At 41.8% G+C, this 20,496-nt stretch overlaps 1 protein-coding gene across 3 annotated transcripts; it reads left to right on the top strand.

The window, feature by feature from the left end:
• Positions 1-2,577: 2,577 nt before the first annotated feature.
• ANKRD22 (ankyrin repeat domain 22) lies at positions 2,578-20,166 on the top strand. Of its 3 annotated transcripts, none has more exons than XM_048506214.1 (6): positions 2,578-2,810; positions 14,323-14,514; positions 17,206-17,313; positions 17,697-17,774; positions 18,707-18,805; positions 19,749-20,166. In XM_048506214.1, the coding sequence occupies exons 1-6, from the start codon at positions 2,790-2,792 to the stop codon at positions 19,821-19,823; spliced, it is 573 nt and encodes a 190-aa protein (XP_048362171.1). In that variant the 5' UTR covers positions 2,578-2,789; the 3' UTR covers positions 19,824-20,166. The 3 variants fall into 3 exon arrangements, with proteins under 3 accessions (XP_048362171.1, XP_048362170.1, XP_048362172.1); XM_048506213.1 differs by having other exon boundaries at positions 14,323-14,574; XM_048506215.1 differs by lacking the exon at positions 17,206-17,313.
• The last annotated feature ends 330 nt before the right edge of the window (positions 20,167-20,496 follow it).

Below are 20,496 nucleotides of genomic sequence, written 5' to 3'. Positions count from 1 at the left end.
GTGTGGCTTATTAAAACCAGTGGGATGCTAAAATATATGACCATCTAGAATGTAGGTTGCAGATTTCAAGAGCTTCTCTACCTTTTTGCCCAGGTTTGAGCATTGCTGTTCTGGTCTCTGGCTTCTTGGACTTCTGGTCTCCTTGAAAGCCAGAAGTTACCTTGCAAATTATTACTTGCATTGAACTGGCTCTAAACAGTTGCCCACCTGTGAACTGGTTAGTCCAGCAGCACTTGCTTCTATGCCCTCAGCTTAAATAGGCTGAGGAAAAGCAGCCCCAGCTGCCCAGGAAATACTTAATAGAACTCTCCTAGTGAGATTTTAATTGGGACAGAATTCTTCAAAGACTACATCTAGCCTGGTTCTGCAGTTGGTGCCTGGGCTGCTACCCTGGCACTGTTCCTCATCTCCTCGTGAACCTGCTGCACTCCCTCTGCAGTTCCAGCTGGATGGAGGTGGATCCTGGTGGGTTTGAGGAGCAAGTTCTGGATGGGCACTTATTTGCCCAGGTTTCTGAGATGACAGAAGGAAGTTCTGGTGGAGGAACCTCAACTTCAGTCTTCTTAGGGACAGCCCCTGGAACACAGCGAGAAGAATCATTTCACACAGAACATTTAAAATGTCTTGCAAATGTTTTAGTAATTTTGTTTTGCTCTCCACCCCCCTTGTGCACAGAGTGTGAAAACAAACAGTTCCAGGCAAAAATGAGTAAAAGAGTTCCAGACAAATACGTGCCTGCTTCCCAACTGTAAAGGTTGTCAGTTTTGTGCCAGCTATTTTGTGCTGCTTGTGATTTTCTGTGCCACCCGCCATTTGCTGAAGGTTTCCCATGGAGGTTTCCTCTGCTGGCATCACATCTGAGTGACATTTCACTGATTTAAGTACAGGAATCAACTGAGCATTGCCTGTCGATTTCAGCAACTTGTTGCTTCCTCCCCATTTTGCTTTCAATGAAGCAGCTTCGAAGCTGCGCAGACTTGAATTCTGCATAGCTTCAAAGCTGCTTCACTGAAAACAAAACCAAAAAGAGGGAAAGCAAATGGCAGGTGGCATGGAGACTCTTTGCAGCAGCGGAAAATGGTGGGTGTGAGCTGCAGAGAAAGTGAACAGGGAAGCTGTACACCTAGCCAGAAAGAATAAAACATTTCCTGTTTTCTGCACAGCAAGCAGGAAATGTTTCAAAAACCTTTTTGGGGTAAATAAAACACTAGCTTGCGTTTTTAGAATAAAATGTTTTGAGGGAAAATAAAATGTTTCCCAAACATTTTGAGGGGAAAAAACTGTGCGGAATTCCTGCAGGAAATGTTTTATATTCCAGTCTCAAAATGTTTTATTGGTGTTGTGTGGAATAGACCATCTACCATGCAGGGGCCTTCCAGTGTTTCTGTGTCAGAGTCAGCTCTGTGGGGGTTGTGCCAGCTGCCTCCATTTTCTGTGCTCCAATGGCGAATGGAGCCTGATCCAACTATTATTTTACACTGAAGGAAAACTTTGATTGAAAGTAGTAGAAGAAGAAGAGTTTGGATTGATATCCTGCCTTTCTCTCCTGTAAGCAGTCTCAGTGCAGCTTACAAACTCCTTTCCCTTTTCCTTCCCCTCCCCACAACAGACAACTTGCGAGGTAAGTAATGCTGAGAGAATTTTAAAAAACCCTGTGACTAGCCCAAGGTCACCCAGCAGGCTTCATGTAGGAGCAGGGAAACATCCAGTTCACCAGATAAGAATCTGCAGCTCATGTGGAGGAGTGGGGGGCTTGCTCTCTCATACATATAAAAAAAAGGCATGACTGAAATGAATACACCTACAGTGTGAAGAAAATTCAGATGTGATAGAACTAATCAATTTGGTGGCAAATGATGCAATGCCCTAGACTGCTTTCCTGCACAAACTACATTGAGATGAATTTTGAAACTGCCTTTATGGTATTTGATTCATATTGAAAAAAATATTACCCAAGAGGTAAAGATTAACTTCTTTATCATCACAAATTGTTCTGTTTTGTTTCCTTGTGATCTGGGGGGATTTACATCTCTGTGTGTGGGGACGTGTGTGTGTAAGAAATTGCCTGGCTTTTCCACTATGTTCTGCTATTACATTCTGCTAGCATTATGTTCTGCTAGCGTTGCCATCTGTAGTCAGAAGATTTGTGGGCAGTGCCTTGGGAAGGAAGAATTTGGGGAGGGAACTCAGTGGGCATGTGATACCATACAGTCCACTCTCTAAAAGCAGCCATTTTCTCCAAGGCAATTAATCTTTGGGGATCAGAAGATTCAAGAACATTTCTGGACCCACCTGGAGGTTGGCAACTGTATGTTCTGTTTTTGCCTATCAGTATACAGCTTGCCTAGTAAAGTGGAATATGGTGCTTCTGCAGTTTCATTCCAAATGCCAGTCACCCTTAAAAATTTATCTGCAGCTGCTGTTGTGACATTTCCCCTTTAGGCAATTTCTAATTAATGTTACTAAACTGACAGAGTGAACTAACTCTTTTCCTGTTGTAACTTGTACTACGGTGTGAGAGCCTTGTAGTTAATCTACACTCACTGGGCTGGGCTTCTTGAAGCAGTCACCATTGGTTCTCAGAATGACTGGGTAAGAAAGCCCTTGCAAGCATACATAGGAAATGCTTTGGGAAAGATACAATATTCCAGTGTGTTTGCTGGTCAGAGTAGTCAGATAAAAGGGCTTTGCTAATCACTTTTTAATGAGCTTTAAACCCAGAGAAGGGCGATAGAAAGTCAAGTGCCTGCCCTTCCAGCAAGCAAAGGATTTGAATCCAAAGAAAGAACATGGGAATTCTCTATTCTGAGGTATGTGACCATTTCCTACTAGTAATGGATGTTCTGAACAGAAATCAAGTAGGCCTATTGAAAAGGCTTTTCCAAATATAATTTAAATACTTCTGCCAGATCTAGAAGGTTAAAGGACTAGAGCTATGAGTGAGGCTGTCATTCTAAGGGTATTTACTAAAGAGTTATTGGGTGCAACAGGAATTAATCTTGGGTAAACAGTCTTGCCTGTTGAAAGAAAAAAATCTTTGAGAACTTCAATGAATTAGCTGAAATGTGTGTTCGTGGGGGGAATTTCACCTGTTGCTTTAGGATAATTGATTTGCATTTTCCTTCCCACAAGCCTCAGTCTGTATGCACTTACATACATGTATTTACGTTCTCTTCAGTTGTCAGTTCTTGGAATTTGGAAGTTCATCTGTAAAATGCTCTGTTTGTGCCACCAGACTCATGTTTGCCATTATTAAAATGATTTTTAGTAAACAATATATATATATTGTAGTTTATATAATGTAGTTTATTGATATTTGTGTTTTGGGGTTTAGCTATGACATACTATTATTTAAAAAAAACAACTTTTGGTCCACATTTAAAAGTAAATATAGAAAGGGTATTTCTTGGAAGAATAAATCAATTGCTTGTTAAATGTGAACAGGAAAGTGGTTATTCTGGTGTATCCAAATGCACGTGAAGTGATGAATTAGACTAGTTAGACAGCATTCCTTTTAAGCAAGCTATTTAACGTTTAATCTAGTCTCCGTGTTGTTGGCTTTATCCAGAGTATTGAAATGCAAAAAGCAGGGTGTGTTTAGTGAGTGTATATAATGAAATCTTAAATATTACACTCTCTTTATAGCTGCTGAGAAGGGTGGGAGAGGCAATATACCTATATTGCATTGCAGTGCACTTATATTAAATATATGGTATGAAAAAAGAACCACAAAACCTCTATATTTGTGACTTATATTTGTGACTTATATTTACAGTTAATACTATATATAATTATATGTATTACTAGCGGACCCGGCCACGCTTCACTGTGGCTTAAGGGGGGGGGCTCACAGGACCTGCACGTTTCCCGGTGGTGGCCATCTCGCCTCCTCCTGGCATCCCTCCGCTTGCGCCTTCCTCCAGTGGTGGCCGTTTGACCTGTCAGGTATTTCCCCCCCAGCCCCACTCTGCTCGGGGCCGGGACTGGGGCCCATCGGCTGCCCTTCCGCATCTTGCCGGCTTGCTTCCTCGTTCTGCCCCTCTGTTCGTGCCTTCCTCCAGTGCCGACGCCCTGGAAGTTTCGAGCGGCTCCGAGGTTTGGGGCATGCGCAGTGGACCCCAACCCTTCTGAGCATTTTTACCTGGCTCAGGTGTGTTACCTAAGCCTTTTCAGTATGGGCAAACATGCTCGGATGGATGAGCAGCGTTCCCTGAAAGTTTCAGGGTGTTTGCTCCAGCAGTTCCTGAGTTAGACCGTGACTAACAAAGGCCGTTTCCGCATGGGCATGCTGCGGGGGTGCGTCGGTGTAAACGACGCCGATGCACCCCCCCGGGACCATTCGAACGGACAGTCCCAGTAGGGGTGGGGAAGACGGCACAGCTTGTGCAGAGGCTGCACCGTCCCCCGAACACTTTACCATCTCTCCGGCCTTCCGGTGCATCGCACAGGTCAGGGGACACGCCCCCCTGCCCTGTGCGACAGTTCTGGAGTCACAGGGCGGGGGGGGGCATGTCCCCTGGCCTGTGCGATGCGCCGGAAGGCCAGAGGGACGGTAAAGTGTTCGGGAAAGGGGGGGAAATGGCGCCTTCCAGCCGCTGCCATTTGCACGGAAACAGTTGGAAGCCACTGTTTCTGAATACAGTGATTTTGGAAACAGTGGCTTCGCGCCGCTCGGGAGTTGCGAAGCCAGCAGCGCCGGCCATGTGAACTGTCTACCAGGGACGCTGTATTTGGCCCGTGCGGAAAGGGCCTAAGTCACGGCTAGGTTTTTATATATATAGATATACATATACCATTACATTATTATATAATCATATTTATTTATGCCGTAACTGCATAGGGCCAGCTCAAGGCATTTCATGATGTGAAACATTATGCGAACATAAACACCATTCACATACACATTGTAGGACCACTGTCCTAGACTGACACCATCCAATGCTCATAATTTACACCAAACACAAAAGACTTTCCCATACAGAATCAGACCATTGGTCTGCCAAGGTATGACCAGCAGTGACTCTCTGGAGTCTCAGGAGGAGACTTTCATACCACCGGCTGCCTACTTTTTAACTGGAAGTGTCAGGGAATGAATTTGGGATCTTCTTCATGCAAAGCAGATGCTCTGCCACTGAGTTCATCCTAGGTTGGACTGTGTTCAGTCGTACTCACCCCCATTGCAGAATGCTGAAAATATGCACTGATTAAACTAGGCTGAAGAGGAGTTGTGTGAATCTATGGTCTTTCCTCACAAACCTTTTAAAATAGTTTAAGCCAGGAAATTTCCTCCATGGAGTTTTGCATTGTTCCCCCCCTCCCATTGGTTCTGAAAACGTTTTATTTCCAGCCTCAAAATGTTTTTAGTGAATCCTCTTTTAAAACAATTATGTGGTTGAAATGTTTTCAAAATGGCTTCACTTGCTGTGCAATCTATTTACTAAATTTTGTATGCCTCTGTCCCCAAACTAAATTTTGTATGCCTCTGTCCCCAAACTTTCTCCTTGGTGGCATTTTATCACATCACATCACTTGCCTGTTTATTTTCATTATTTCTGCTTGGTTTTTTCTTTGTTGGGGTTTAGTCTTCGAAACAGCGATTGTGCAAGATATAGAGGATCACAGCACAAAGTTGTGAAGCACTGAAGCATCAATTCAATAACTAAAAAAAGAAGTCAAAAAGCACATAATGGCAGCCATGAATTCATTTAAGTGGGTGAGGGCGGACATACATCATAGTAAAAGGGGGGGGGGTTGAAAACTTTTTACAAACGTTTTAGGTGATTTGTGAGAAAGGGCCTGTAAGTCAGAATATTATTTCTTTTTGTGTGTTTATTATTTTATCAACTTTTTTTCCTGCTTGTAAAGCAGAGAATAAATACCTCTCATTCAGCCTTTGGCAACCTTCTCTGACGTTTCAGTCTATTTTTTCCATGCCTTCAGGGATCCCAATTATTTTCTATCTGCTGACTTTTATGTACCCTAATCATAACATGACTGTATAATGGGTGGCTCTGTCAACGACATGTCACTCTCCAGTGTTCAAGCATTATGATTAAAAAAGAAGAAGCTTAAAGCAAGAGGATTTTGTAAAGACCAAGAATTTCAATTAAAATGCTATTTATAATTTGATGTTTAACTAGTATGATTTTCTCCTTCTCTAAGCAGATACATTTATATATGATAGAATCTGGTAATCATACACAAAACTTAGCCAGTCTGACCAGTGATGAAGGAAGGGGAACTGCGCCCAGGGCATGAACTGCATGCACCCTCCCCACCCCCTCCCCACCCCCGGCCCCGCCTCCCCATGTGACTGCAATGGCGCCACCCGGGACAAGCTGCCCCGGATGCCCCCATTGCAGTTACATGCCTGAGTCTGACTGAGCAGATCTGAGGTTAGGTGAGGAAAAGGCAGGAACAGCAATACATATGGACCAACATATGTCTCTCTCAATAGTTCCCATCAAATTACTTACTAGAGACAGACAACAGTCAGAATGGGGTTTCCACAGCCTCCATTTACAAAATTTTAGAACTGGAAAAAAATCCTCTTCTGAGTAAGAGCTGAACTGCAGAAGAGATTCCTAGGAGTGGCATCTAGTTGATTTTTTCCCTTGAGTTGCATATTGCATAATTTATGTGAGCTCAGTGCAAACTTGTAATATCTCCCCATCCTTTATATACAATGGTCAACTTCCAACCATTTGTGGAGTTCATGGTGCAGCTCACTGAGCCCACCCAATTTTCTTTCTCTTGGTGCAGCTCACTGAGCCCACCCAGTTTGGTTTGTGGGTCAGTGGACCCTCAGGAACTGCAGTAGGAGGGGAGAATTGACAGAAATCCCACTCCTGTTCCACAAATAGATCTGTTGTTCCACCTGCGTGGCTGAAAATATTCAAATATTAAGAATCATGAAAGAAAAAATTATTGGTAAAATTACTTAAATGTTCCATATCATTGTAATGGGCATGCGACTGGCCTTCCCAGTCCCAGGTTCTGTGTTACGGGATAATATATCCTTTTACCCTTCAAAAACTTTTAAGTGAGGAAGTTTGTTAGGCCGTGTATGGGCACATTTGAGGCGAGTAATACATCTTGCATATGTAGAATTATGTGTTTGTTTTTTAAATTCTGGGCCAACCTTTTCCCTATATGGTATCAATCAATAAAACAGTTCAATAAAATTCCTTTAAAAAAACCTGCCTGTTATCATGAAGCTGAAGAGCAGCTGTATAACACAGAGAGTGATATAGGCTAGACTGCAACAAAGAAAAACTTATATCCCTTGAGGGCAGACAGGTTTTCCCCAATAGTTAAAGGACAACAGAGACGGTGGCAGGACGATCAGCCTTAGATTGGTATTCTATATATTAGGTGCCGTGCAACCGCAACAAAAGACCTTGTCCATGGATACTACCCTGGTTGATATTTCAGAATATAATTCCTTCTTCCAAGAAAGGTGAAGCTGCAGGGAGGAATCACATGTTCTTGCAACTGCCATCTAATTGGTTAATCATGGTTAGCATTGTACCTGGACCTGCTTGTTGTTGCTTACTCCCACAAAGAGCTTAGGTCTCGCCTAACAACTGGTGGTGGGAGTCCTAAGTCAGTGACATAGTAATGTCATTCAGGTATGCACTGGAACTGATGTCAGCATGTTACCTGTGTCTCTGGACATTCCAGTATTTGGTAACAATCATCAGAGTTTTTGCCCAAATACCACAACAACTCTGCCTTGGCCTCCCCCTCACAACTTTCAGATCTCCTGCTGGCCATCTGATCAGCAGTACTGGTAGGGAATATCCCACCACCAGTGAACATCTGAGCAGCCCCACTCTCATGCTTTACTTACAACTAGATGTGGGCATTCTGCTAAAACTGACCAGACACCCTCCCTCCTGTGAAAAATACCTTACTGGTATTTTGTGGGGGGCGGGTTTAACTGAAAAAGGCGGCAATTGAAAGGGATCTGAAAAAAAAGATTTTGTATCATGCAGAACAGTTTTTGACATGATTTGGGCCACTTCAGACCCACCACCAATGCTACTTCCTCCCAAGTTCCACGTGAAGCTGGAAGGCTGCAGAATTTTTTTAAGTTCCGGTCTAATAGACCTGAACATTTTTTGAACAACCTGAAAAAGTCAATATTTGGAATCAACTTCCTTGAAAAATTTCCAGGACTATTAAACCTGAACCCAAAAAACACCAATTTAACAAATGGTGGATACCCCACTTACAGCAACGGCAGCTGGTGGCCAGGCCCAACAGAAACAAGCCCCATCCATGCAGCCTGCACTTCAGGGTCTACTGGGTTTATACCATTCATTGGCTACAATCATTGGTGTTTGCTCATCAGTTGGCTTCCCTTATACTTCTACCAGTTAGCAGAGAAAGCAGCAAATGAGCTAATGTCCATTGTTGCTGGTGCTGAGCTGAATGACCTTTCCACCTCTGGCATGCAGTGCCAAACGGGCTGCTTAGCTTGCCTTGTTCCAGGGCAGGGGTAGAGAACTCATGCGGAAACAACTTCAGAATTAGTTCAGGAATTCACAATTCCCACCAGCCTCACACCAGCATGGGCCGATTAGCCACAAGCGCTGACAGAGGCTTGATAAGGGAATTCTGATCCCTAGGTTCCTGAACATCTGGAGAGCCGCAGGTTCCCTACCCCTGTTCCAGGGCCTTTAGCTTGCTCCCAATTCACCCCTGGCCTGCCTCTACTACAAAATGTACAATGTGATTCGGGGACCCCAAAGCAGAGAATCTATGGTGGAAACTGCACCAGTACTTCTTTGCATATAACATTGCTATTAATAGTCATTTGATATTCTTATGGCCAGCTCATTAATATGCATTACATAAAAATAGATTAAAGTACTTACATTAAAAGCACTTCAGCCTTTAGGGAATTTCTGCTGTACACACAGCATTGCTCCAGCTCAATGTATTGTCTTGCTGTGATATTCACATCTGTTAATCTGGTAAAGAGATACTATGATTATGCTAGTGAGAGGATCCCCCAATCTTGTTCAGTCTACCTTCTCCCTTGCTGAGCCCATCACAATGCAACAAGCTTTAAAAAAACAAAGATGGACACTATAAATTCCATTCTTGCTGCAAAGATGGAATCTAGCTAAACTTCGAGTTTCTTACAACCAAAGGCCAGTGCTAATCCTGCTGAGCCTTCTGATCTCTTGCAAGCTTTCTGTTCCTAAATCTCACTTGTTTTACCATTTGAACTGAAGACTGAAGTGCCAGGTCTCTCACTGCAGATGGTGTTGGTGACCTTGAACCAGGCATTACATTCAAAACTGGGATTTAATTACAAGTGATTCATGTCTTTACAATCTCCTAATCAGTTATTATGAGTTTGGCTATTGTTTTGTATTTAGGCAGGTATAGTTCATCTACTACCCTGACCAGCATGGTGTAGTGGTTAAGAGTGGTGGACACTAATCTGGAGAACCAGGTTCGATTCCTCACTCCTCCACATGAAGCCTGCTGGATGTCATTGGGCCAGTCACAGTTCTGTCAGAACTTTTCAGTTCATGCAGAGGCAGGCTGTGACACAGATTCTGAAGGTCTCTTGCCTTAAAAACCATAAGTCAGCTGTAACTTGATGGCATGCCCATATGCACACATATACATTCTTTTGAATTTAGGTAGGTGTAGTTTATCTATTGCCCTGACTTGGATAGCCCAGGTTAGTTTGATCTCATCAAGATCTGAGAAGCTAAACAGGATCAGCCCTGATCAGCAGTGGTGTAGCGCCAAGGTGACGGGGGAGGGGGGGATGATGTGCCGGGCGCTCGCTGGTGCAGGGGCGTGGTGGGCGCATCCCGGGAGCGTTCCGGGGCATTGTGGACAGGATCGCAGTAGGGGCATTAGACACATCGCAGGCTCCATGCAAGCTTCCCCTCACTACGTACGTTGGTCAGTATTTGGATGAGAGACCTCCAAGGAATACCAGAGTCATGATTCAGAAGCAGGCAATGGCAAACCAGCTCTGAAAGTCTCTTGCCTTGAAAAGCCTAGAAGCTCACCATAAGTCAGCTGGGACTTGACTGCAAAAAAAAAATTCATTTACTTAGCTCCACCCTGAGGATTTCAAGCATAACTGCAGTTTGTCTTTTGTTTCAGCCACTACCTTTCCTCGTTCAGTAAGCAAACCATGGTTGCTCAAACGCTATAACTTTGTTGGCTTTGTATACATTGCATAAATTGATAATCTCAAAGGACACTCTGTCTTTCAGTTTTATTTATGGTTTTCTTCTAAATGATTACTGAAATAAGCATTAGGGAAAACTAGCACATACCCTTTCATTTCATCTATATTATGTTTCCTTATCTATGTTATTGATTGCCCCATAAATGTTTCAAAAAAGTACAATTGCTCCATGTGAAATTGCTTCACATAAAATTAAAACTGTAAAATTCCCCCTTCCCCAATTTTTACAAAAATAGAAAATGTGTATTAAGCTATAATATATGATATATTTGTTTTAATGGAATATTCATTAGGCTTAATTAAGGGAAGCTCAATGATAGTACTTTTGCTTTGAATGCAGAAGATGTCCTATTCAGTTAAAAGGATCAGTAGTAAATGATGCAAAGACATGAGATCCTAGAGAAACAATCAAAGCAGGAATTGATGAACCAATAGTCTGATTCAATATAAAGATTTTACACTAGAAACGTGAAGGTCTGGAAGAATTTTTTCTGCTTATTTTTTTCTGAGGAGCATTGAAAAAAAATTCTATGAAATAATTTCTTTTTTAGAATGTGTGAAATTCTTCTTAAGGCAATGTTTTCTCACAATATGCATACTGTGAAAAAGTCTGAGAATCATTTCAATTTGACCAATGGAAAAACCCTCATATACTGTAGACAGATATTGTATATACTCGAGTATAAGCCGACTTTTTCAGCACATTTTTTATGCTGAAAAAGCACCCTTCGGCTTATACTCAAGTATACACGGTACTTCATTTTCAGGATTTATTTTGGGAGCAATCCTAAGCAGGTCTATTCAGACCACAGTTTCATGTTGTTCAGGGGTGCTTACTCCTAGGAAAGTGTATTTAAGACTGAAGCTTTAGCTGTGTTAATAACACATTATTAAAGAATACAGTGTTTGCATTGTTACACAGTTACATGCTGGCAGTTCTATCTATTTATTTATCATTTTTACAGTCCATCTTTCTCAATATGACTCCACAACAGGTTACATAGTATAACTTGGTATAATCCATATAACGAGACATCCAATAAGAATTGTACCAGGACTAAGATTACAGAAATCTGAATGGGTACACCATATTAAGGATGATGCAGGGGAAAAATGGCATTATACCAGTAGAAAACAATGCATGTATAGGCCAATATATTCAGCATACAGATAATGTATCCTATATTCCGCCCAAATAATAAACTTTATTTTGGTTATTATAGAATTTGTTTTCTACTTTTATTTTTCCTACCTTTCGTATGGCAAAAAATAAAGATTCATGTGCTATTGTAGCACTGGATACAGCAGTTTGCAAATCTTTCTAAAGTAGTAGGTATACTTGTGATTCGTTTCCCTTGTTCAAGACAGCTTGCACCAGGACTGTATTTTTGCTTTGGCACTGGGACTCTTGGCACGGTCTGGGAATACTTTTAGTGATTTCATCCTACTGGGATGCTGAGGGGTGTTTGGGAAAGAGATATTAACCAGAAGCTATGTACTGGAACCCAGTTCCAGAAAAGATTTGCTTGTATTCTATTGACAATGTTCATATTCAATAAACTGATTGATGAATCTAAGGCCTCTTCTGCACATGCAGAATAATGCACTTTCAATCCACTTTCAGTGCACTTTGCTGCTGGATTTTACTGTGTGGAATAGTGAAATTCACTTGCAAACAATTGTGAAAGTGGATTGCAAGTGCTTTATTTTGCATGTGCAGAAGGGGCTTAAGGGTCTGGTTATTGCAGGGACATTGACAGACTCTGACAAGCAGACATATTTCCCCTTGTTCTACCCCCAGCCTGCTCCCTGTGCAACATGTACACAGCAGTCAAAAGAGTGCATGAGTGGGAAAGGGATGGGGACTACAGAGGGGTGGCTGTGTCAGTCTGTTAAAGAAATGTGCTACCATCCATATAAGCTCATAGTGAACTACATGTCATGGTGCCACTGGACCTGGAGTATGTTTTGCAGCTAAACAGAACTGGTGCAGCTGTACTATGAGCCTGGCAACACTGATCCCAGCATGATCTTACATGAGTCAGTGCTTACCCCTGAAGGGGAAGTCATTCCTGGATGCACTCTTGGAAAATCACAATTTTCATGCAATTTTTTCACATTTTCATTGTTTTTAAGGATGACAATGATGGTTTGCACTTTTTTGTTTAGGACTTTTGAAACCAATTCTTAATAAAATGTCATCACATTTACATGCATGATACATAATCTCTGTTTGAAGGGCTAGGCTATGTCCCATTCAGTCTCATGTGTAAGTTTGTGTGTGAGGGCATCCCCATAAAGCAATATGGATCTCATGTCTCCCTTCCCCTTTTCTGCCAGGGCCATGCACCTAGCCATTATATGCACTAACTTCGCCTCCCTAACATAAAACAAAAGAAGTTCAATGTATTATCGAAGGCTTTCACGGCCGGAATCACTGGGGTGCTGTGTGGTTTCCGGGCTGTATGGCCGTGTTCTAGCAGCATTCTCTCCTGACGTTTCGCCTGCATCTGTGGCTGGCATCTTCTGAAGATCCTCTGAAGATGCCAGCTACAGATGCAGGCGAAACGTCAGAAGAGAATGCTGCTAGAACACGGCCATACAGCCCGGAAACGACACAGCACCCCAAAAGAAGTTCACATCACTTATCTTCTCTTTGCTTCTTATTAATTTTAAGCAGAAAATTTCACAAGTGAAAGAGCGATAGGTCTGAACTATTAACTGACACATCACTTGCAATAATGGGACATCTCATGAGGTTCTTCTGCCTCCTTGCTCTGTTTTGGCTGGGAAAAATGTCTCCTTGATGTCCAGTGGGGTGTAACGAACTTGCCCCACCCTGAAGGGTTGGCGTACAGCAGGCCAAAGGGAGAAGGCCTTAGCAACAGCCAGAAAAAGAGAAAAAGGCTCTACAAGTAGAGAACCAACCTGATTGGTTGAAAAAGGTCCAGTAACGTTTGGCAAAAGCTAGGGGGAGCCAGTGGGCTTACAGCACGGAGAGTGAAGGCAGTGCTGATCGGAGTCTGTCAGAGAGCAGAGCAGAGTTGGGCAGTCTGTCAGCTCTGACAAGAAAAGGATTCTGACTCAAGCTGAGGAAGCTTGAGGGAGTGTGTGGAAGGCCCTGAGTCTTGGTGGAGTGTGAACCGCCGGTCAGGTGCCTGGCAGCTAGCCTGCCCAGACATAGTCGGTCCATCCCCTGTTCTAAACCCAGTCACCAGAAGTCCAGTCCGAAAGGGGGCATTTTAGGCCCGAGTAGGGGACTGATAGGGTAGGTGGCTAGTGTGTGCCAGTCCTACCAGACTTAGACTTGGGGTATATGAACGAGAAAGGGGTGTGTGGAGCAGAGACCATCTAGTATCTGTGAAGTAACATCTCAAGAAAATAAGTTTTCCTTCTGCAACCGTTAAGTTTAAGCAAACTCTCTCTGAAACCAGCACGCTTGTTTCCTCTCCAGTTTACCTGAGAAGCCTCTGTTTAAGCCAGCAAATAAACGTTTTAAGTTTTTGTTATATAAAAACCTCTCCAGTCTTATATTTGTCTGTGTGTCTGTGTTCCCCAGTCAGGGTGGGGACCGTGTGGAAAATCAGTATTGAGTGGGCTATATAGAGGAAAAATATTATTGGTGGCAGCGCAGAAAGCAGAACTTATATAAGTGCTTTCGTTACATGGGGCTTCTCATGAGGTGCTCCTGCCCTGTTGCTCTGCTTTGACTGTGGGCTACTGGCAGTCTCCTGACACCATCCCTCTGTAAGTCTTGGAGGACATATCACCCTTTCCAGCACTTGCCATTGCTGCTGAGAGATTTAAGCCCACAGGACATGAGGCCATGAAAGATTTGCCTGCCAGAGGGTGGGGTGCAGCCTACCAAACTGAGGAAGACAGGGGCTGGAGGAGTCACCTGAAGGTAAGTACAGGAATACCACAGTGGTGTGGTTTGAGAGGGTGAGAGAGAGAGTCAGGAGCAAGTTTCATCTGTTCAACAACTAGATCAGAACAGAGCTGAAGATCACTCTGAACTTTAGTGAACAGAAGGAAGAAATAAGATATCCAGTATAGCACCAGGTTTGTGATTATATCCTTCATTTCTTCTCCAGCCTATTTGTCAGGCAGCATACAATAATGACTTGAATGAAGTTCAGCTCTTTTTGGAGGAAGACAGCAATAATTTGAACATCCAGGACAGTTTCGGCGGAGACACACCACTCATCTGTGCCTGCAGACAGGGACATAACAGAATAGTTAGTTTCCTTCTGAAAAGAAATGCTGATGTGAACATCCAAAATAATGTACGTATATATCCAAAGGCATCATCTTTTATATTCCCAAGTTTGATTTATATCTTCAAGGTGAGGGAAGATAATATTCTGCCATTATGTGATTAGCTCAGTGTCACCCTGTTAACCTTGTATATGTTCTGCCTTCATACTTTGTACTTAGATCAGGGGTCTGCAACCTTTGCCACTCCAGATGTTCATGGACTACAAATCCCATCAGCCCCCACCAGCATGGCCAATTGGTCATGCTGTCAGGGGCTGCTGGGAATTGTAGTCCATTAACATCTGGAGAGGCGAAGGTTGCAGACCTCTGACTTAGATTGACTCATTAGCTATTCAGGAGGCAGCAAATCCATGTATTGAAAGGAATATGTAGTTGGATGGTTTTCTTTAACTGAAATGGATGAAATTAAGGTGAAGAATTTGGATTTATACCTTTCTCTCTTGTAAGGAGATTCAAGATGGCTTACAAACTCCTTTCCCTTCCTCTCCTCACAACAGACACCTTGTAAGGTAGGTGGGACTAAGAGAGTTCTGAAGAACTGTGGCTAGGCCAAGGTCACCCAGAAGGAATATAGGAGTGTGGAAATACATCTGGTTCATCAGATAAGCCTCAGCCACTCAGGTAGAGGAGTGGGGAATCAAACCCAGTTCTCCAGATTAGGGTGCACTTGCTCTTAACCACTACCCCACGCTGGTTGGTCTCACTACATTACCGTATATACCTGCATATAAGACGACGGGGGGTATAAGACCCCCCACTTTTCCAGTTAAAATATAGAGTGCCACCTGCTCAGTACCACCCGCTCAGTACCTGGCGTATAAGACAACCCCAGACTTTACAGATGATTTCCCAGGGTTCAAAAGTAGTCTTATACGCCAGTATATACAGTAGCATGTATTTCTCCATAGATATTTCTTTACTAATGTCTAGTTTAGGTTTTGTACCTTTTCCTCATTTTGATTTTTGTACATGAAAATCTCAGTACCAGTACAATATTTAAATGTCTACCAGGTGAGACATCATAAAGTGTAATTGGATATTTACCAAATAGTTGCACTAAGCAGGGGTCCCTGGTAGGGATACCCAGCAGGGGATCTGTCAGCTCTGCTGATGCACTGCTCATCTGAGTAGCATGGAGAAAGTGCTAAGGAAAATGGGAAGGCAACAATCAGCCATGACATCACGTCTACCCATTCTAACCTGTACTGCTATTACATCGATAAATATACATTGAATGTTGCTCAAATTAATTACATTTTAGCGTTATGGTGGAACTATTTTCTATTTATCATTTTTCTAGAGATTATATCTTTATATATTCTTATGTCAATGTTTTATTTATTCAGTCATTTTTTTAAATTTACTATCTCTGTTGTGTCTTAAAGTGCCATTCTTACCAGAGTTACACTCTTCTGAGGCTATTGACTTGGCTGGTATTAATGGTACTGCAAACATACTGATTGGCTTCAGTTCAGTTATTAAGTTTGTGCCTTCCTTCTTCCTCAGTAGTACCAGCTGGGGTGATAAAGGACCCAGATTTACCAGGAACAGATTCAAAATTTACATAGCTGTAAACACAAAGACATATCACAGGCACATACTTTGGACTATGATTGCTAACCAGTGGGAGATCGTGGCTGGTGGGAGAAACTTCTCTCCCAGCAGTAACCGACTGTGCCTTCATGAGAAATATTGCTTGTGTGTAGAACCAGAATATCAAAGCTGCTGAAATGCTGGACAAAAACCTATAAACTTGCTTCAATATATAGAAGGCATTGCATTTAAATATTTGGATTAAAAGTAATTAGAAGGGCAGCATACTGAAGGGATAGTGTTTGGGCAGCCCCCCTCTGGTTCCAAGGTCAGAGTGGTAACACAGCTGTTCCTCAGCTATGCCTGAACACCAAAATGTGCCAAGAGATTATTCCAATCATCCCCAACTTTTGAGACTACTCCATGTGTGGGTTCAGGCACTGCTGTTCAACACAAGAGATTTCACCCCCCATGCCCTGGGGGCTGGTGAGGTTTCAATGTCTAATTTGGTTACTTCTCACATCTGTAGATACCTTAGGATGAAGTCACCAAACAAATACGAAAGTTGAAAACCCTTAATTATGGGCCTAACCATTCTCACTAAAACCAGGTCTGTTTCCTCCCTCAAGGTCAGCAGTGTGAAGCAGGGGGGAAAAATAAGCTCTTTACCTGGCCAATTAATGTCCTAATGTGATCAACTGCTTTCCCAAGAAAACTCCATTAGCAAAAACTGGCTGGAATGGGTGGAAAAGCTTTAAATAGCCTTCCATTCATGCTCATTTTATTGCCCGTGCATCTTATCCTGAGAGGTCTCTCCACTTATCCTGACATCTCTCCACTGTGAAAGAGCTGTGGAAAAAAAATCCCACCCCAAAGCTGGGAACCTGTTATGTTGAAATAACTCCAATTATCTCTTTGAACATCCCGAACATATAAGGCTTGGGAATGAAGATTCTTTCCAAGATCTCCAAACTAGGTAGAATTTGTTTCTTCTCTTCATTCTAACTTCAGTTTGACCACTTGAATTTGGTTTGTTCAATACAGAGTGAGAGTAATAGAATCCCCCAAATAAATGAACCCTTTCACCTGCTTGATCTCGTGAGAAATTATCTGTAATGAATTTAGGGAAGTTTTAATTGTAGTGACAATTTTGCATTTCTCTCTAGAAAGAACGAACATGTTTGCATTATGCTGTCAGAAAACGGTTTAACTACCTTGATTATCTTCTCATTGTCATCTTAATGCCTGTTTTACTTCTTGGGTATCTCCTCATGGTAAGTTCAGAGAAAACTCAAGTATAAAAATCAACTGTGCACTTTATTTAGCTGAAACTCAGAATGTGAACTTCAGCAATTTTTTTCCAGAACTTGCAGGTTGAACTAGTTAACTCTGGACTACAAAGATTTTACTAAGCAACTGTGATTAACTCTTTCCCATGGAATGGTGATCATGTAGAATTGGCATATGGATAATTGCACAAGAGAATATTGTCTTTATCTGATCTCTTTTAAGTATTATTGTTAATATTTACTGTTTATTTAGAAAATGTATCGCTCTGCTTTGATTCACAAGTTAGTACACCAACTTTTTGTGAACCTAAGATAAACGTTTGTTTACAACGATATTTCATCTTTTCCTCTTGAAATCTGTTAAACAGGTATCTAAAAGTAAACAGAATGAAAACCTCATCAAGATGTTACTCAGAGCTGGTGCAGATGTCAATGCTACAGACAATGTAAGAAAACATGCACACATAGACAGTTTTAGGATAGGGTCCCTGCCTTCTCCAGATCTCAGAAAATCCCAGCAATCATGTGAAAGTGGGGTTTCCCCAACATTTGACAGTAGTCCTTGTGAAACTCCCCCACCTCGAATTTAAATTAGAAGCTTGTTGCACTGTTGCCACAAAGCTTTCTTCTAGATCTTCTAATTTTCTTCTCGTTCTTCTCATTGTGACGATTAAGGCCCAAACAGTGACTCATGCAGGGATGTAATTGGTAGCCACCTTTCAGGTCATGTTATCTAGCAGTAACTCTTCACTAGAAGTGACTGTATGATCCAGTTCTACCCCCCCCCCGCCAAAGATGCATTTATGCCAAAAATTACTCCTTCCTTTCCATCCCCTTAACTCCCCTTAACTCTTCAATTTACCTGCTGTTGAACAGACATGCATGGTGGCAAGCAGCTGCAGAAGAGGAAATAATCTTCCTGCCTCTTTCTCCTTGTACATGGCTCTTCTTCCACTCCTTCTTTTTAATGTCCTAGTGTCATGATTCCTAATAACTACATTGCCCAGGAGTACCCTAGGCGCCCTGACTTCTGTACACCCATGGAGCAATGATGGGAACAAAGGACAGAGGGAACTTTGCTCCTGATTGACAGGGAGACTTTGGGCTCACAAAAACCATTGAATTCTCCTGATATCTCAGTAGTTTTCTTGTGGCACACAGTTTGGGAATTTTGATTTTAAAAGTTATACATATTTCTTCTAGTTTAGGACAGAAATGTGGTAAACTTTATCATTAGGAGGAGGAACCAGTCTTTTTCATTTGATTTCTTTCTTTAAAAAGTTTGATTTGGTTTAAAATAATTATTAGAAATAACTGTTCCCATTGAAACCAAAATTTCCCCTCACCCACTTGAGAAGAACATTTTGATTCTTTCCAGTCAGGAAGAACAGCTCTTCATTATGCCTGTGAAATGAAGAACCAGTCCATCATTCCTTTACTAGTCGAAGCAGGTGCTGATCTTTCCATAAAGAACAAGGTACGGAAAGGAAGTAAGCTCTCACAATGGCTAGAATTATGTCTACTTTCCATACAGATCTTCTAGTGGTTTGGACTTCCCCTCCTATTGTGTTATTGTGCTATCCTGAGTCACCGTACTTTTCTAGGTCACAGGGGTTTTTTTCCTTCTCACAGTTGTCTCCCCTCCAAGCCCCCACTGGAGATTGAGGAAAGGCTTTCTTTTACCATCACATAAGACAGCCCCAACCTATGCACATTTTCACTCATTTTCTGCCATGTGTTCAATGTCTTCTTTTCATATGTGTGGTGCAGTGGGCAAATGGTTGGGGAGGGGCATGATTCAGCAGAACATCTGCATGGCATGCAGAAGGTCTCAGGTTCAATTTCTGCCATCTCTAGTTAAAAGGATCAGGAGATAAGTGACGTGAGAGATTTTGGAGAGCTACTGAATAGGCAATCATGATCTTGATGGACCAATGGTCCAATTGGTTGTTGTGGGTTTTCTGGGCTGAAAAACAGATTCATGGATTTTACATTTATTTATTTTATTAGACTTTTATACCGCCCCATCCCCGAAGGGCTCTGTTATGACTAACTGCTTTCACACATCCTGTTTTTCTGGTGTAGGTCCAAATTGAGATCCTCATAATAAAAATCTATACAGTTATCTCTTGTATGTATTGATCTTCTATCATCTTAAGCCCTTTATAGAAAAACCAACATCTCATCACAGTTGCCTTTGCAGGATGAGATAGCTGAATTATATTTTGTTCATGTACAAAGATCATACACAGTGAAGTTGTACCTTTGATTATTTTTAATTAAAGTTACAAGATTATTCATCAGCTATTATAAGGTGAAAGAATTATATCCCGCAGGCAGAAATCCTCCAATGTGGAGGCTGGCTCCAAGTCATGTTAATTACTACTTCAATTATTTTTGCCATTTTTACTACTTTTTAGGATGATGAAACACCACTGGATATAGCAAGAAGACTGAAATTCATTGACATAGAAACTATATTAAAGAAAGAATGACAGACTATAAGGGGATATTTACAAAGTTGTTAGGGAAAAAATGTTACCTGCTTTGGAAATTCACTCTGAGAAGTGCCATTTAGTCAACATTTAAAGGTCACCTTGTTTGCAACAGCAATACAGCAATCGACTGCTTTAAATCTCCTGCTATGTATCTACACATTATGTGATTTTTACCAGGACATGTTTTTTTTAACCAGTAAGAGGTAATTGTTTGATTTATGTTTTCATACTTAGGATATTTGTAACAGTTCGACCAATACTATTTATTTGAGTACTCTTTGTAAATGTTGAAGTTTAAAACAAATCCAACAATAAAGCTCCATTTGGTATTTATTTTCAATATGCTATGAGGCATTGTTTAGTGTTACATTTATTGACCAAGAATACAACTGAGATGTGATAAAGGTTGTCAGGGATTGCCAGCCTGAGATATGGGTTCTCCAAGAGCAGTGGACATGGTGGCATGCATGAACAAGAAATTGAGAACCTGTGGACCTACCTATGATCTCAAAGTCTGTTTCTCCTGTACTGCTCTGCTCTCCATCTCAGTAGAAGCAAAATCACAACAATAGTCCATGAGGTTGGAAGTAAGAAACAGAAAGCTCAAACTCCTACTTAAATGAAGGCCTACTTAAAAGAAGGCAGAATGAGAAGCAAGGATCTATTTAAG

This window comes from Sphaerodactylus townsendi, linkage group LG08 (assembly GCF_021028975.2).
Source record: "Sphaerodactylus townsendi isolate TG3544 linkage group LG08, MPM_Stown_v2.3, whole genome shotgun sequence".
Classification (NCBI taxonomy): Eukaryota; Metazoa; Chordata; class Lepidosauria; order Squamata; family Sphaerodactylidae; genus Sphaerodactylus; species Sphaerodactylus townsendi.
The sequence above is the reverse complement of the archived record's forward strand: the minus strand, read 5'-3'. Positions and strand labels throughout refer to the sequence as shown.

Coding starts and splice junctions, on each gene's coding strand:
- ANKRD22 (XM_048506213.1), top strand. CDS start 2,790: ATGGGAATTCTCTATTCTGAG. Junction 2,811..14,322: donor TGGGAATTCTCTATTCTGAG/GTATGTGACCAT, acceptor TTTCTTCTCCAG/CCTATTTGTCAGGCAGCATA. Junction 14,575..17,205: donor GTTTGATTTATATCTTCAAG/GTGAGGGAAGAT, acceptor ATTTCTCTCTAG/AAAGAACGAACATGTTTGCA.